The 16,299-nt window shown below is 36.4% G+C and overlaps 2 protein-coding genes across 2 annotated transcripts; one reads left to right on the top strand and one right to left on the bottom strand.

Annotated features, from left to right (window-relative positions):
* Positions 1 to 2,910: 2,910 nt before the first annotated feature.
* On the bottom strand, positions 2,911 to 9,130 carry LOC134743483 (UPF0415 protein C7orf25 homolog). Its single transcript, XM_063676930.1, has 9 exons — positions 8,841 to 9,130; positions 8,592 to 8,775; positions 7,744 to 7,880; positions 7,140 to 7,309; positions 6,736 to 6,874; positions 6,389 to 6,461; positions 4,976 to 5,110; positions 3,999 to 4,141; positions 2,911 to 3,022 (listed from the first exon to the last, which is right to left on the bottom strand). The coding sequence occupies exons 1-9, from the start codon at positions 8,997 to 8,999 to the stop codon at positions 2,939 to 2,941; spliced, it is 1,224 nt and encodes a 407-aa protein (XP_063533000.1). The 5' UTR covers positions 9,000 to 9,130; the 3' UTR covers positions 2,911 to 2,938.
* A 372-nt stretch (positions 9,131 to 9,502) lies between these two features.
* LOC134743482 (BRISC and BRCA1-A complex member 1-like) lies at positions 9,503 to 10,551 on the top strand. Its single transcript, XM_063676929.1, has 2 exons — positions 9,503 to 9,663; positions 9,749 to 10,551. The coding sequence occupies exons 1-2, from the start codon at positions 9,599 to 9,601 to the stop codon at positions 10,533 to 10,535; spliced, it is 852 nt and encodes a 283-aa protein (XP_063532999.1). The 5' UTR covers positions 9,503 to 9,598; the 3' UTR covers positions 10,536 to 10,551.
* The last annotated feature ends 5,748 nt before the right edge of the window (positions 10,552 to 16,299 follow it).

The following is a 16,299-nucleotide window of genomic DNA, read 5'->3' as shown; positions in this document are numbered from 1 at the left end:
AGATATTTATTTTGTGGACTTAATACCTGTTTTTTAAATTTACATTCGATCACACTTATCGACAAAGCCCAACATGTCAGTAAAGTCGCATTCCAATTGAGTAGTTTATGCACAGAGTTGAAAAAAAAGCCAATGACAACACATTATCCGTTATCTACCGGTTCATTTGTTGAATCGAGTTCAGAGTGTAACCAAATTTACATGTCGCATTGTGGAATTGTATGTGCTTCGCGAGGTTTCGATATGCAGCACATACAATTCCACACTACTCACATCGGCGAGAAACTCTTTAATTGTGACATATGTGACAAACAATTTACACGAAAAGGACATTTAAGAGCTCGTTCCCACTATGTCGGATGTCGGAACGATTTTTAATCGGGTGTCGTAGCGGCAGAACATTTTATATGAAGCTATTCACACGCACGACAACGATTTTGTGTCGGATCCGACATAAAATATCGTGTGTTTTGTCAGCCCTCCGTCCGGAAAAAAATCGTGTCGGCGGCGCTGTTCACATGATGTCGGATGTCGGACCGACCCCGTCTGCGCCGCACCCCCGGTGCCTCCCGCGCGTCAAATGAGAACCTCAAATGGCACCAGCTGCGGTCGTGACCGACAGCCGACTAGTGTGAACAGAGGCACCGACACCCGTTTAAAAATCGTCCCGACATCCGACATATTAGGAACGAGCTCTAACATAACACAAACGCGTACACACTGGCGTCAAACCTTATAGCTGTGACATGTGTGACAATCAATTTGCAAGAAGCGACCGTTTAGTAGAACACAAATGCGTAATATGGGTGACAAACCTTTTATCTGTGGCATATGTAACAAACAATTTACTCAAAAAGGACATTTAACAGTACACAATCGCGTACACACCGGCGTCAAACCTTTTAGCTGTGACATGTGTGACAAGGAATTTAGACGTAACCGTACATTATTAAGACACAAACGCATACACACTGGTGACTTTAGCTGTGAAATATGTAACAAGGAATTTAGACACAACCGTATATTATTAAGACACAAACGCAAACACACTGGTGACAAACCTGTAAGCTGTGAAATATGTAACAAGAAATTTAGACATAACCGTACCTACATTATTAAGACACAAACGCATACACACTGGCGATTTTAGCTGTGAAATATGTAACAAGTAATTTAGAAATAACTATACATTATTAAGACACAAACGTACACATGGCGTCAAACCTATTAGCTGTGAAATATGTAACAAGAAGTTTAGAAGTAACAGTACATTATTACGACACAAACACATACACACTGGCGATTTTAGCTGTGAAATATGTAACAAGGAATTTAGAAATAACCATACATTATTAAGACACAAACAAACACATGGCGTCAAACCTTTTAGCTGTGTTATTACGACACAAACGCTTACATACCGACGATAAGTTTTAGCTAGCCGTGAAATTATTTGGATATCACCGTCACTTAAATAACATACTTACTTAGACGTTAAACTTTTCAGATGTGACGTTAAACGCAGTTTTATATCACACATAAGAATTCACGCCGGTGAAAAACCTTTGAGATGTATGTAACAAGTGATTTGTAGAAAAATCCCACAAAGAACATACGGTTCTGTGTGACAGGTCTCATAGATATGGAACATGTTTGCACACAATGGTAGTTACAGCGAACGAGCTGCCTATGTTTAAATTGAAGTTGAAACATTACCTACTGGCACAGGCTCGCTAACGACAAATTATATGCCAGCAAAATAAGTATTAAATAACAATGTGTAGTTAACACTAAGTTCCTCCATCTATAAAAGCGGACCAGATTGGACAGAAATTGACCATTGTTTATTATCTAAGATGTCAAAAATGAGGCAACTTTTTAGAGCACTGAAGGCAATAGTAGTTCAAGTATTACATTGAAATGAGAGCTATAAGATAATCAATTGTTTACAACACTGAGTGAGTTTCGTCTGTCTTATGACAGCAGGATGATGTCTCGGATGTTTGGATGTGTACGAAGCCGAAGGCATAACGAACCGACGCTGTAACTACAAATAAAATACTGCCTATAAAAACAAGGAGTTTGTTATTTATATATATTTAATAGATGTCAAACACGAAACAAAAAGTGGCCAAGGTCTTTAATGCCCAGAGGGCCTACCACGAACCACGTTCGACGTGTTGCCTCCCTGTCACATCATTTACGTAAGAATTTACAAGTGCGACAGAGCGGCAACACGTTGAACGTGGTTCGCGGTAGGCCCTTAGGGCTGGGATCGGACCAACGTGCTCTGCATTCGCGGCAGATACTTCAACCACTCGGCCACCCGAGTCACGGCGGTATGGGGAATGTATTGTGAGGAATTTTAAATTTTTTTCGAGAACTATTTTTGCTGTTCTGTACAGTCAAGTGTAAAAATATGGGTGCACACATCATACTCAAAAATATGTCCTATAGCTCTAAGAGCTATAGGACATATTATTGTCTTCGGTTACCGCGATACGATAGTTACTCATGAAATAAAACTATGAAAACTGATTATATCGCGTATATTGAATTTATAATACATCCCGACGTTTCGAACTCTTTACAGCGTTCGTGGTCAACAAGACAATTTTTATGTCAGCGAATTAAGAGCTATGGGACATATTTGTTAGTAAATTATATGCACCCATATTTTTACACTAGACTGTACAACAGAGGTTTGAATTTATAATACATCCCGACGTTTCGAACTCTTTACAGCGTTCGTGGTCAACAAGACAATTTTTATGTCAGCGAATTAAGAGCTATGGGACATATTTGTTAGTAAATTATATGCACCCATATTTTTACACTAGACTACAACAGAGGTTTGAACCACGAATTTTGAACACCACACACTTATGAAAGGTGAAAGAATACACAAGATTCTGCTAAAACCGTTTAATATTAAAGATCATGAGGGTAACTTGGTAGCGGTCGGCTCCTTGCCTTCGGTCAGCGCTCGCGACTCGTGGATAAATGCTGCGTATGTCACGCCCTGAAACAACGCACACATTATAATATTGACTTCGGTATTACTGCAATGTTCTGCCGCCAGAGAGCAGCAGTATCACAAACCATAGAGTAACTTATACAAACTATGCCTTAAATAGTTTTGTGAGAAGTTTTCACTATGACATCGATGCATCAAAGCGGTTTGTTTAGCCTACCGGGAAACAAGAAAATCGAAATTTCGCTATCTGGCCTCTTTATCGCTCGAGTATATCGGTCCAATCGCTTCTGCCAACAGCCACGGAGGCCTACCAGATGTGTGCGAATTTTGTATGCCTACCAGGTGTACTCATGATCTCAAGAGGCAGATAACGAAATTTAGATTTTCGTGTTTCGCGGTAGGCCCTCAGTAAGTGGTAGAGGCGCCCCCTATGCAGAGTTTTGCGTAATATCCCCTAAAAAAGAGGGGCGTTATATGTTTGACTCCAATGTCTGTCTGTCTGTCTGTCTGTCTGTGGCGTCGTAGCTCTCCAACGGATAGACTGATTTCAATGCGGTTTATTTTACGTGCAAGCGGGTTTGTTGCGGTGGTTCTTAGCTATACTATTTTTTTTATGAAGCAGAAACGTATGCGACTGTTACTCCAAATTTTTAAATTAAAGGAAAAAATGGAAAAATTTACACCTCCGCCTCTTTAAAACCGGTCAAGTGCGAGTCGGACAAAGGGTTCTGTACCATTACGCAAAAGACGGCAAAAAAATCACGTTTGTTGTATGGGAGCCCCACTTAAATATTTATTTTATTCTATTTTTAGTATTTGATGTTATAGCGGCAACAGAAATAAATCATCTGTGAAAATTTTAACTGTTTAGCTATCACGGTTCATTAGATACAGCCTGGTCACAGAGAAACAGCGGAGTCTTAATAATAGGGTCCCTTCGTAAAATCGTGCAACTTATAAGAACTAGAAGATTTGAACCAGTCAATCCGGGGTATGATAATAATGTGTAAAAATAAACTACCTGTTGATGTGCTGCCCTGACAAACCCTTCATTCGCCGACACGGTGATAGCTTTTATTCGATGCCCGAAGTTGAATATGATTCGAGACCTCAGACGGATGTGTCCGCGCACTTTCAGTTTTTGTCTCGGAAGGTCGTCCTCCCCTGTAAGGTGAATCAAAATGTAAATCGTAACATTGTTAAAATAGTCTCGTCCTCGTAGATGACTGTTGAATGAGAAGTAGAAGTTTCAGTCGGCAAAATAGCTTGCGTCAAAAATATTTGTATCTATTAGAGTCAAACCAAGAAAAGTCTGCAGAGATTTTGACAGCACACGCAGTGCAGGTGTTATTTTAAACGTCAAATTTCATTATGACGTATAAATAACACCTGCACTGCACTGCGTGTGCTGTCAAAATCTCTGCAGACTTTTCTTGGTCTAACTCTACACATTTTATTAAAACTATGATGCGTTCAAAAAACAACAAATTACGGCCAGTATAAAGATCTTTGTTAGAACAAGTTTATTATCTGTGAAAATTTTAATTAAATTTCGAAAATCTCTAATAACAAAGGATTTTGACCCCATTTCTAGTATCAGTGGAGATGGTGTTTTATTCGAAATGAAATGTCAATTGCAATCTGATGCCGCAATGGTGGATGGTGGTCGTAACATGCGGTTCCTGGACACATCATAGGGTGCTTATAAAATGTGTGTAGATAAAGCTGTGTATGTACCTAACTACCTATACATAATAACTAATTAATAAGGCATTAAAACACTCATGTGATGTTTTTTATGTAACTAACTTTCAGCTCCTTTCATAAAACCACACTTGTGTTTTATAATAATATGCCGTTCATTATGTAGCAGTCACATAATTTAAACAAAAATGTTATTTGTTAACCTGCGTAATCGTCATACGGTTATTCAGCAGACCAGTCCCTTCCCTTCCTTGATTAAGGTCATTAGGGCATTCTTAAGATAATTGTATTAACCTGCGTAATCGTCAGGGTACACCGTGACCCTTTCCTTGAGCTCGGCGGTCCGTCGCCTCTCCATCTCGCCGCCGAGCGTCTCCACTATCTTCGCGAAGTCGTCCCAGGCGGTTCTGCAGCAGACCAGTCTCTTCCCTGATTAAGGTCATTAGGGCATTCTTAATAATAATAATAAAGCCATTTATTCCCACAAAAACATAAAATTTAGGCAAAAACAATTACAACCAAAAGAAAAATTAAAAGAAATTTTATAAAATCGATTATCATCAATTACCTAAAGCTACTTAATCATAACTTATCTACTTATATTATATCATGCAATTTTTCAAAATATTATTGATTCCTTTTTTTTTTTTTTTTTTTTTATACAATCTATGTACAAATTAATAATTACACATTTAAAACAATTTAATGATTAAACATTTTATATAGGTACTTTTGCATAGTTTTACTTTGAGAATTATCAATTACTTTAGATTATAATTTATTCAAGCATCTTTATTTTCATTTTGCTTTTAATTTATTCGTGTAAATAAACATAGTTGTTAAGGGCATTCTTAAGATAATCTTATTATAACTGTTGCGTAAAAGCGTTATTGTGAATACTATTAAAAAAGGGTCTTTCTACAAAGTTGCGCACGCCATCTCCTCGCACATAAGGCCAGGATTACACTTGTAAGTTTTACTTACGTAAGTAGGGACAAAGCTATTTGCTAGAATGAGATAACGATATTCATATCTGCCCCTACTGCCCCTGCTGCTATTAGGCCAGGATTACACTTGTAAGTTTTACTTACGTAAGTAGGGACACAGCTATACTACAGAATGAGATATGAATATCGTTATCTCATTCTAGCAAATAGCTTTGTCCCTACTTACGTAAGTAAAACTTACAAGTGTAATCCTTTATTGCACGAAAGGCAAACTTAATAAACACAAATTTAACAAGTTTAATTTGAATTTTATCGTATTTTAATTTTTATTCTTTTACCTTATTGCTCTATAGACTTTTGTCTGAATTAAGTAGTAGTAAGTAGTAAAACACTTTATTGTACAAAAATTAAAACAAAACAGGAAAAATTACATTCGTCTTTAGTACAAAGGCGAACTTATCCCTTTAAGGGATCTCTTCCAGTTAACCTTTGAGCAATTGAGAGAGAATTGGAGACGTTAGACATCCATACTGTGCGGAAAAAAGAAAAAAACGAAAAAGTATCTAGTTTACTTACTACCTACAATATACATACAACAGTAGAAACTTTTTAAAATTCGCCTTAAACGATGCGACCGATTGACACGGTCGAAGAGAAGATGGTATAGAATTCCATAATTTGACAGAATTAATAAACCGTGACTTGTCATAGGAACGGTGATTTTATTTATTCATTTTTAACCCTAATTGAGAAGACTCACCCTCAAATATTTTCTCCAGGATAGGTTTGACGGGCCTCTCCGCTTCCCAAGCGCACTGTTGAGTCAGCACTTCCTGATAAATTATAATAAAAGCGTCAGAATTGAATACTTCAACGCATTAATTGCCAGCGTGAGTAATGCACTACGGATGTATCCGATAACGCGTGTTTTCCGCTTTGTAGCGAAAAACAAAGAACCTGCTAAGGAAATTTATTTTGAAAAAAAAAATGTTGCAAATCGTCACGATGAAAAAACCTTTTTTAATGTGAAGCTACCCAAGGGTAGGCAAAAGGTTTTTCAACCTATCTGCATAAGAAAATTGAACTTTCTGAACTGGAGAGATTTACCTGATTAAACCGATAGTGGCAGTGGCCATTAGTCATGTTGCTGACATAAGCCATCATGGCAGTGACATCCAGATTTAGAGTGGTGATCTCGGGGTGCTCCTTGATGCATTGGGACATTTCTTGCAGTGTTTTTGGTTTACTGAAAAAGTTGAATAAATGGATAGATTGTTTTTAATGGTCCCATTAGCCAGTCTGTTAGAATAAAATGTCACCCTTCAACGGGCATTAAGGGTGTCAGATAATACGTAAAATTGAACCCTAACTCTTTGAAATAAAGTTCAAAATTATTATGAGAAATAACATGCTTCATACCAAATTTAATCTAAATTGGTTAAGCATTTTAAGAGTAAAGCTGTAAAAGCCAGACAGTTACTTTCATTTTTATAAAACAAGTAGATAATTACGTGTCTTCAAGCATTTCATCTTCTTCATCACTAGACTGAGACGGGCAGGAGTCGTCATACTCTTCAGCATGACTGGAATCTGGTAAAATATCCCCTTTAACAATCACACCTATTGCTTTTAATTTTTTAGCTAAACTCTCTTCAATGCCACTGACAAATTCGAATATCACCTGTAAAGACATGTTTTATTATAATTATCGTAATTCTTTATTTTGAATGTTCATAAACATTTTATCCTCAAAAGAATAAAAAAAAAACAAAAATCCAAGAGAGGTCATCAAGAGGTGAAACAAATTAAAATCAAATAAAGAATAAGGGCCACTTGCACCATCCCACCCAGTGTCAAATTGTACTGGTAACCATGGTTTAACCGAATAACCCCAGTTAAATGTTAATATTTTTTTTCCTTTTTTATTGTGGGACGTACCACATGATTACAATCTAAGAATTGTATAAACAGATGTCCCACGTTGACCAGAGTTGATCATTGTTTGTTTTTTTTTTTTTTTTTCATTGTAATTGATATCTGGTGGTGCGTGGCCCTAAGAGTTCTAATTCTAATGAAAGTTCTAAGATGATTATTTTACTAAATAGTGATTCATACCTTCGGAGGCTGGTACATACAAGGGTACAACTTAGCACACTCCAAGTAGTCCTCTGCTTGGTCTAAAATAGACCGAGCCCCGTATGATGCATTTCCGGAACTCAGAGCAGAAAGGGATTTGGGATTTCTTGCGATTACTGAAATTATAAAGTGACCAATAAATGTAATTAAATAGAAATTCCTATTACCCCTATCTGTTTCAAAAGGAATACTTTACCATTGCAAGTGCCAGTCACAACATTCACACAGTCACAACATTTTGATGATAATTTAGAATAGTTTGTAGGAATTTGAACAGCATATAACAACATAAAACTCAGTACTCAAACTACATTATCTGTTTAGTTTTTACTTCGTTCAAGAACATGTGCAATTATGGGCCATTTTTTATCAAAAGGGGCAATATTGTCGATGGCGCTTATGCCGCACGGCATTGTATTTATATCGGAGCATCGTTAATAGTGGCGCGTAAGCGCCATCGACAATAAGGTCCCTTTTTATAGAAAATACCACAAATAAGTTTAAAAATACTGGACAAGTGCGAGTTGGACTCGCTCACCGAGGGTACCATACTTTTTAGTATTTGTTGTTATAGCGGCAACAGAAATACATCATCTGTGAAATATTCAACTGTCTAGCTATCACGGTTGATGAGATACAGCCTGGTGACAGACAAACGGATAGACGGACAAAGGAGTGTTAGTAATAGGATCCCGTTTTTAACCTTTGGGTACGGAACCCTAAAAAAAGAACCCAGTGAATTTTTAATACCTACTTTATTCAAATTTTGTACTGCAAACATGTTGACTAGCTCATTTCCAAGATCTAGAATAACAGGTATTAATTACCTTTGGTCCACGTTTTTCCTTGATCACTGATTACATCAATAACTAGTTTGCTTTCATCATCAATATGAAATATTTTACACACTGCCACCACACCAGGTCTTAAAGCACAGTCCACCATTGCACCCAAATGTCGTAAGTTCGAGCAGGACAGTTGCTCAAGTTTCACTTTCCTAGTTTTTTGTAGCTAAAACATAAAAATTGTTACAAACAATTCTTATCCACAAATACAAAGTGATGGCTGATATATACCTTTTTGAGAAACACCATCTCTTGACGAATCTTTCTTTGTAACTTCATGACCCCATCGACATTTTGTATAGGTTGCAACAATAACACAAGTTCTTTGCCATGTTTGATTTTTTCGTCAACTAGAATCAGAAGCTCTTCGATGGAATTAAGCTTTTCCATTTTATGTGGTTACTCAATTATTGTCATAATATATCCTCCTTCCTTTATTATTATTTTTGTATGACTAGAACAATTGTAAATATATAATTTCAAGATATAAAAATAAAAATCACTTCCGATTCTTCTATTGCTTACGAAATGAAACGTCAAAACGTCATATGTCATATAAGTAAAAGGAAGTCTGAGTGAACTGTCACCAGTCAGAATTTCTGAGAGTCACCACACTGTCACTGCCACATTGTGAAATTTACGGCTATATATACACAATCAAAACAATAGACGTGGACTAGATATTGCAGATAAAAATGTTATTTTATTAGTAAATTTGTTTTAAATTTATAGAAATGTTTATTTTTCTTCTCTTTTACCGAGAAATTGTAATGCCATACATACATTTGTAAACTTCGTCCAGTGTACTAACGACCTAATAAAATTGGCTCGTTTTAGAGCGTATACCTTTTGCCAGTTTTGTTACTTTTGTTTGACTACTGTCAGATTGATCATGTCATCGCCACTTGCCACTTTAGTGTTCAATATATTTAATTTTCTTGCATTTTAATTACTATTGCGTTCGTAAACTTATCTACGACACATCATAAATGGATTCTCCTGAAATTATATCGTCCAGCAATTCTCACACAGCTGAAGATTCGAACGACTTAGGGTAAGATTTCCAAACAAAACACAAAGGTAACCTGTTATAAAACACTAAGACTTGGTCTTACAACGCTTATCTTGTTATATTTCAGAAATGCCGATAGTATCAACAAGCTCTCTAGCGATCACATTTCGGAGTTGCAGCAGCAAGTAATTGCCAATTTTCAAAAACCAAACTTACCCAATGTAAACGTTCCGGAGAGGATCATTATTTGCCTCGACGTTTGTTACGATGACAACAACTCCCTGTACCGGCTGGGTGACGGCACTACCTTCTCGCCGATCAACATGATGAAGCGGATTCTGGATTTCTTTTTACATTCTAAACATGCAATCAACAAACGAACTGAATTTGCTCTTTTGATTATGAAGGACACTGAACCACTTTGGATCCAAAACTTTACAAACAATTTAAAAGACATTTTTAATGCGATTGATTACATAAACGCCGAGGGATGTACATCTGAAACATTTGATTTTAAGAAGGTATTTCAAATCATTAAGCAGAAAGTGGAAATACCAGAGTATAAGCAAGAAGAGTGCCTTTTACCACCACCGTTTGTGGTTCGCATGCTAGTTTTGTATGGGAGATCCTACTGCATACCACTCATACCTCAAGACGATCCATATTTCATATTCCTCAAAAAACAATTTTATTTCTACATAGACATATTGCTAGCGCATGAAGAAGATTGTAGGGAAAACAAATGTGAAGAGATATATGATGCGCTGCAGGACTTGGACAATGGTTATTCATATGTGTATGAGGTATCGAGGAATGCGACCAAGATCCATGACTGCATAGCCAAGCTGCTGGCACACCCGCTCCAGAGACCCCTGCAGCGGCTGGCCAACTACACTTTTGGAGTTAGGCAATAAACTATAAGAAAGATGATTTCATTGTTTCTGTTGTATCATTTAAAGCTTATACAAATTTAGCAAAAAACAGTGCTTTTAGTAGTGACTGTCAAACATACATTTACATTTTGTGGGTCATATTTAACCCATTGTCTATCTATACCTAGATATAGGAAGGGATCTGTTTCGCATGAATTTCATGGATCATTCATGAATTTTACCAGAGGCCTATTTCACTTTGATCATTAAAGTTGGTTCATTCAAATCCATTTTGCACCTTTACATTGGCCATACTACTCTGACATTGGCTGTGCCCAAGATTATAGAGCACTAAAAGTATAGGTACTATAGAAATAATAACGAGACAAAGCTAGGTCCGAATGGGATGGATGGTAACTTTAAATAGGCGTATTAGAGGAAGCACTGTTATAGTTTGACCTTGTGTTACTTTTTACTACCTACTCTTCTACCATTGTGCCACGTTAACCTTTTCGACGCCGTGTCAAACACAAAAGCAGTCATCCAGACGCCACGTCACCAGTGTCAAAACTGAAATTGAACTTTATGCATATGTATGTAGGTCTATGTTGCTCTGTGGTCAATGACCGATTAATCGGTCTCTGGTGTTGAACCTACGGTGCGTATATATCGGTTATTGGCGTGCAAAAGGTTAACACATTAGAGTGCCGGGAACCCGCTCGGCGGGTACTCTGGGCGTAGTCGCTTTCCTCTACAAAGCGGGAAAACGCTGGGATCGGCTACGAGCGTAGCGCTACAAAAACGTTAGCAGTGAATGAGTTAAAACGGGAGATGTCTTGTTGTTTCCCATCAAAGTTCACCCACCCTCCAAGCAACAATAAACCTGACTAAATTACGTTTGTAATGTAGTCGGACATGTTTTAAAATGCGTTTTTGATTTCGTCGCATTGCGTGTGTTCTGTCCCTCAAGGGCGCACGCGTGGGGCAATTCTATCGTATCAGTATCGTATGCTTGCTTTTAGTCGTATGTCCACATTTTTCCTAGTTCATTGTAATTATCATTTTATTACTTCTCTTGTCACGCACTTTGCACATATAGCCAGTACATTATAATTTTGGAAAGCCAACGGAAATAACAGACAAATATTCTTTTGACATATTTATTTCAGCTCTTCAAGGGATTACGATGGTATAAAAAAAATCTAGGGCTACACAACAGTTTCAAACACTTCCACACATACTTTCAAGTAGGCACTACTATGCTCGCCATAAGCACTACAATCTCGTTAACCCCAGTAGTTACCACTGCCGTTAGGTAGCCGAGCGTAGCCCAGGCACCTTTATGATACACCCGGGAGAGAATTTCAAGGCGTTGTCGCCATATAATAATTGTAAATGTCATTGGGGCATTTTACAAAAAGGTTTACTTTGTCGGCGACGTGACGCGTATGGCAGCTACCTTATAACCTGCAGAAATCTGTATTATATACCGTTGAATTTAAAGCTGTTATCCTGCCAAATATCGACTTCTTAGCTTTATAGCTTAATAATAATAGCGTCACGTACTACACTTTTCTGGAATGCCCCCATTGGCAAGCCAAAAGAAGTTAGTTAACTACTGGGAATAGCTAGTGTTGGGCTCTTAAAATGCCCACTTATTATTTAACATTTCATAAATGTTGTAATTCTATTAAACCTGATTTCCATATCTTAATGTCTTACTTGATGAAAGTATTACATTCTAATTTCCAGCACAGCCAGTTTAATTCCCTTCCATACTTACCAGATATACATACACTAACAATTGTAGAACTAACATGTTCAATAATGACAAGTATAGTATGTTTGATACTGAATGTGTCTGGGGAATGCCCGAACTATCAATCTAGGGTACAAACTAGACTTGAGCAGAGATGACAAAAGAATCACAAAAAGAATATGAAAAATATCTCTGTCTCTGTTTCTAGAAAGAGCATTCCATTATAAATGTATCTGAAAGGCAACTTCAAATGTTACTTTTATCTATAATCAGAATATTCAGTGATACTTATTAAAAATCAATCAAACGCGGCGGCAAATCAGTTTGAACAAGCGAACTGCAAAAACGATTACGTTTTATTTAAAACAAACTTATTAAGACATACATTTGAGTAAATAATATAAAAAATAAAAGTAGCATGTAAATGATTCGTATAAAATAGAACTACATATTTACATTTTTAGATTCTTACAGATTTCAAACAATTAAAACGAGATGTTAAGCTTGAAATCTCACGCTTCATACGAGTAACAACACTGTTAAAACACAATCATTATGTACAAACGAAAGCCACTAATATCACTTCACTATTTGCTAATTTTAAAGCAACTCATTTACAAACATACGTAGAATTTAAGGAAATTATACAATAAATAAAGCTTGTTTCATAATCATCGTAATTTTTAATTGCAAACTATACCGAAACATTATAGATCTACAATAATTTACATCTGAGATCCTAGGATATAACGATACTATCGATGCCTAAGATTTGACACTGCTTGATTTACAAACAAATAAATAACTTCACTTATCAGTCTCACCACGTTTAAATCTATGTACAATGTCGTAATGAACCTGTCGGCGCCAACTAAACGTACAATAATATAAAATATATAATATATATGTACTAACAGGCGGGTCCACACAAAACTAGCTGCTTCGCGCGGGAATTTCCCCGCGAGACGGCTCGTTTTCTGTGGACCCGTCTAATCAGCTCGCCACTTTGAGTTTGAGAGCAGAGTGACCGCGGGAGCGGTTACAAGTGAGAGTATATAGGTAGTCACAAAAGAGAAATGGAATGATCTTAAAGTACACAAACAAGCCAATGTATATACAGGGACAAGTGAATAATATAGACAGGCAGATTCCATTTATAAAGTTGCGTTATCATTGTTGTTGATCGCGAGATATTGGGGTCTTGGTTTCATTATGTAAAAAGTATTTTTCTTACGAAAATTCGCTCCAAATACATCTGTCTTCCTGCGACTGGAAAATCACGTTCCAAACGTCAGGATAAATAAATAAATCAAAGTTGTATGCGTTGAAATCCCGCTTTTTTTTTTTAAATGTCTGAGTATTCACAAAATAGCACCATCCAGTACAATGATGAACGCGTCTTTTCATGAATATTGAGTCTTTATTATTTACTGCCTCCGGTCTCTATATGGCTTTCGATATCAAAATGTTTCTTATAGTCACTAGCATAAAGTATATGTATTTTGATAAGGAAAGCCACTTACGGCCGTATTCGAACAATGCTTATAAGATGTCACAGCGATACAATACCGATCTGTCAGTGTCGTATCACTGTGACATCTTATAAAGCATTGTTCGAATACGGCCGTTATAGTATAATAGACGTCACGTAAGTAAGCGTAGCGACTGCCGTCAACCAAGTTTATACGCGGCGCTAGGTTACGAATACGAATACGCATTTTTAATACAATAAGTATACATATATCAATAACCGATCTCAATCCTTGTTAGCATATACGAAGTACAATTTTATTTTTAGTGGGCCTTGTTTATATATATGCCAATAAGGACTTCAATATTTTCTTATCTTTTAATTTGACAGAATGTTATCAGATAAATTAATGTACTCAAATTATCTTATCAATAACTGATCTCAATCCTTGTTAGCATATACGAAGTACAATTTTATTTTTAATGGGCCTTGTTTATATGCCAATAAGGACTTCAATATTTTCTTATCTTTTAATTTGACAGAATGTTATCAGACAAATTAATGTACTCAAATTATCTTATCAATAACCGATCTCAATATCCTTGTTAGCATATACGAAGTACAATTTTATTTTTAGTGGGCCTTGTTTATATGCCAATAAGGACTTCAATATTTTTTTATCTTTTAATTTGACAGAAAGTTATCAGATAAATTAATGTACTCAAATTATCTGTCATGTTATTAAATAAAGAAAATATGCAAAGATCCGACATGTAAGCTAGCATCAATTAATATCATGAATCATGAGATTGAAATCGCAATTAAAAATAAGTAATTTACATATACCCAAAGCTGTGATGATAACACACGAGGAGCCCAATACGAACATTACATTACATTACATTACATTACATTCCCGTATCAAAATTATGTCATTTAACTTATTCGTACATGTATAAGCCCGCACTGTTAACTGACAGTTCGTAAACATTATTACAAAAGGCATAAGGTCCATTGATGGACAGTTGAGTGTTGCTGTTTGTACGGGCGAATGGTATCAAAATGACATCATTTCGGAATGCAAGTTCGAATTGGCCTCAAGGATTACATTCAAAAGCAATCAATTGCCAGGAAGACAGGACTAGATGATTCGATATTACCATAGACAAATTGAAACATAGACGTACGCCGTTGAGCAATATAATTGAAGCGATATTTATAGCTAAACTAGATGGCGCTGCACAGCAAAGCAGCAGTACCTATCTGTATAAGATGATTTTTATTCCTTTGAATCATCTAAACTACGTAAAGGATTTTAATGATATAGATTTAGAGTTTCAAAGGTGTTGATAGAAAAATCTAGTTGCCAAAAATTACAATGAGCTCTCAGTCTACTAGTTCAGCTGTCAATCCACTCCTACAACCCAGTCCTCACGGTAGCAAAGCAATACATATAGGTAGATACTATATATATCTCTCTAGCTGATAGTGGTAACTGCCTCGCTTTTGAAGAACTATAGTCGGCGCAACGAAAGAATTAATATAAACATTAGGATATACTGGTCAACTTCGAGTGTCTATAATGTTTATTTGATCCATGATATTACAAATTTATAAATATTTAAACCTGTACAAAGTGTAAAACTCCGCCGCCTACGCCTTGGGAGCCCCGATTGAAAGTTGTCTGCAATGGAATGTCGTTTGATATCAGTCTTATCGGCGATGTGTGACGGTTAAGGTGTAATTCCAATTCCGACTGCGAGCGGCAGCAGCACGCTACGTCGCTCTAAATTAAGCTATTATAACTATAATTGTGTTAAACACTCGCTGCGCGCGAAGCAATTAACAGTACGCCGCGCGCCGAGGGTAGGTGTGACTAAGTATTCGCGTGCAGCGAGTGTTTGACACAACTATAATAGTAGTTCACCCCTAATGAATGACCTGGCGACACAAACTTACATTTTGATCTCTCTAGCTCATGATCAACTTTCTGATGATCAAATTTAAAAATTGTATTTATTTGATCTAAGTCCCTCCCAAATTTTATATTTATCATTTCTGAAAAAATGGTACCATTTACTTTTATTTCGAAAAACCATCAACTTTTGGGTTAATTAGACTCAGAATCACGAGTACTATTGAATGAGACAAAGAAAAAAAGTGTTCCCAGTTTTTCATACAAATTTTGGCTCTTTTTTTTGGGGACTTTTTTTTTCTTTTTAAATCGATAGTTCTGATTAGTAGGTAGTAATTCTAAGTAGAAATAACCTAAAAGTTGATGGGATTTTCGAAAAAAAGTAAATGGTACACTTTTAAGTGAAAATGCCCAAATATTGTATAAAGAGTACTCTGGATATCATGCTACAGTCGACGACAAATATATGTTTATATTTTTCGCCTTATTTAAAAGTAGGAAGGTGTACAAAAGTTTACACATACACATATCTTTGACGTCGACCTTACAATACACACATGAAAAGTGCACACCTAGTTTTTTTTTGCTTTTGTTTAATAAGATTTGGTTCAAAATGTCACTCGTGACACTTCACTTCAACCTGCGCCTTATACTCGTACCT

The sequence above is a fragment of the Cydia strobilella genome, chromosome 8 (genome assembly GCF_947568885.1).
Source record: "Cydia strobilella chromosome 8, ilCydStro3.1, whole genome shotgun sequence".
In the NCBI taxonomy this organism is placed as follows: domain Eukaryota; kingdom Metazoa; phylum Arthropoda; class Insecta; order Lepidoptera; family Tortricidae; genus Cydia; species Cydia strobilella.
This window is presented reverse-complemented; position numbering and strand designations above follow the sequence as displayed.

Bases quoted from the DNA above. Each gene is read 5' to 3' on its own strand.
- LOC134743483 (XM_063676930.1), bottom strand. From the start codon at position 8,999: ATGGAAAAGCTTAATTCCATCGAAGAGCTTCTGATTCTAGTTGACGAA. The intron at 7,310-7,743 runs GTATGAATCACT...ATGTCTTTACAG, and splicing joins GTATGTACCAGCCTCCGAAG to GTGATATTCGAATTTGTCAG. The intron at 4,142-4,975 runs GTTAATACAATT...TTCACCTTACAG, and splicing joins GTACCCTGACGATTACGCAG to GGGAGGACGACCTTCCGAGA.
- LOC134743482 (XM_063676929.1), top strand. From the start codon at position 9,599: ATGGATTCTCCTGAAATTATATCGTCCAGCAATTCTCACACAGCTGAA. The intron at 9,664-9,748 runs GTAAGATTTCCA...GTTATATTTCAG, and splicing joins GAAGATTCGAACGACTTAGG to AAATGCCGATAGTATCAACA.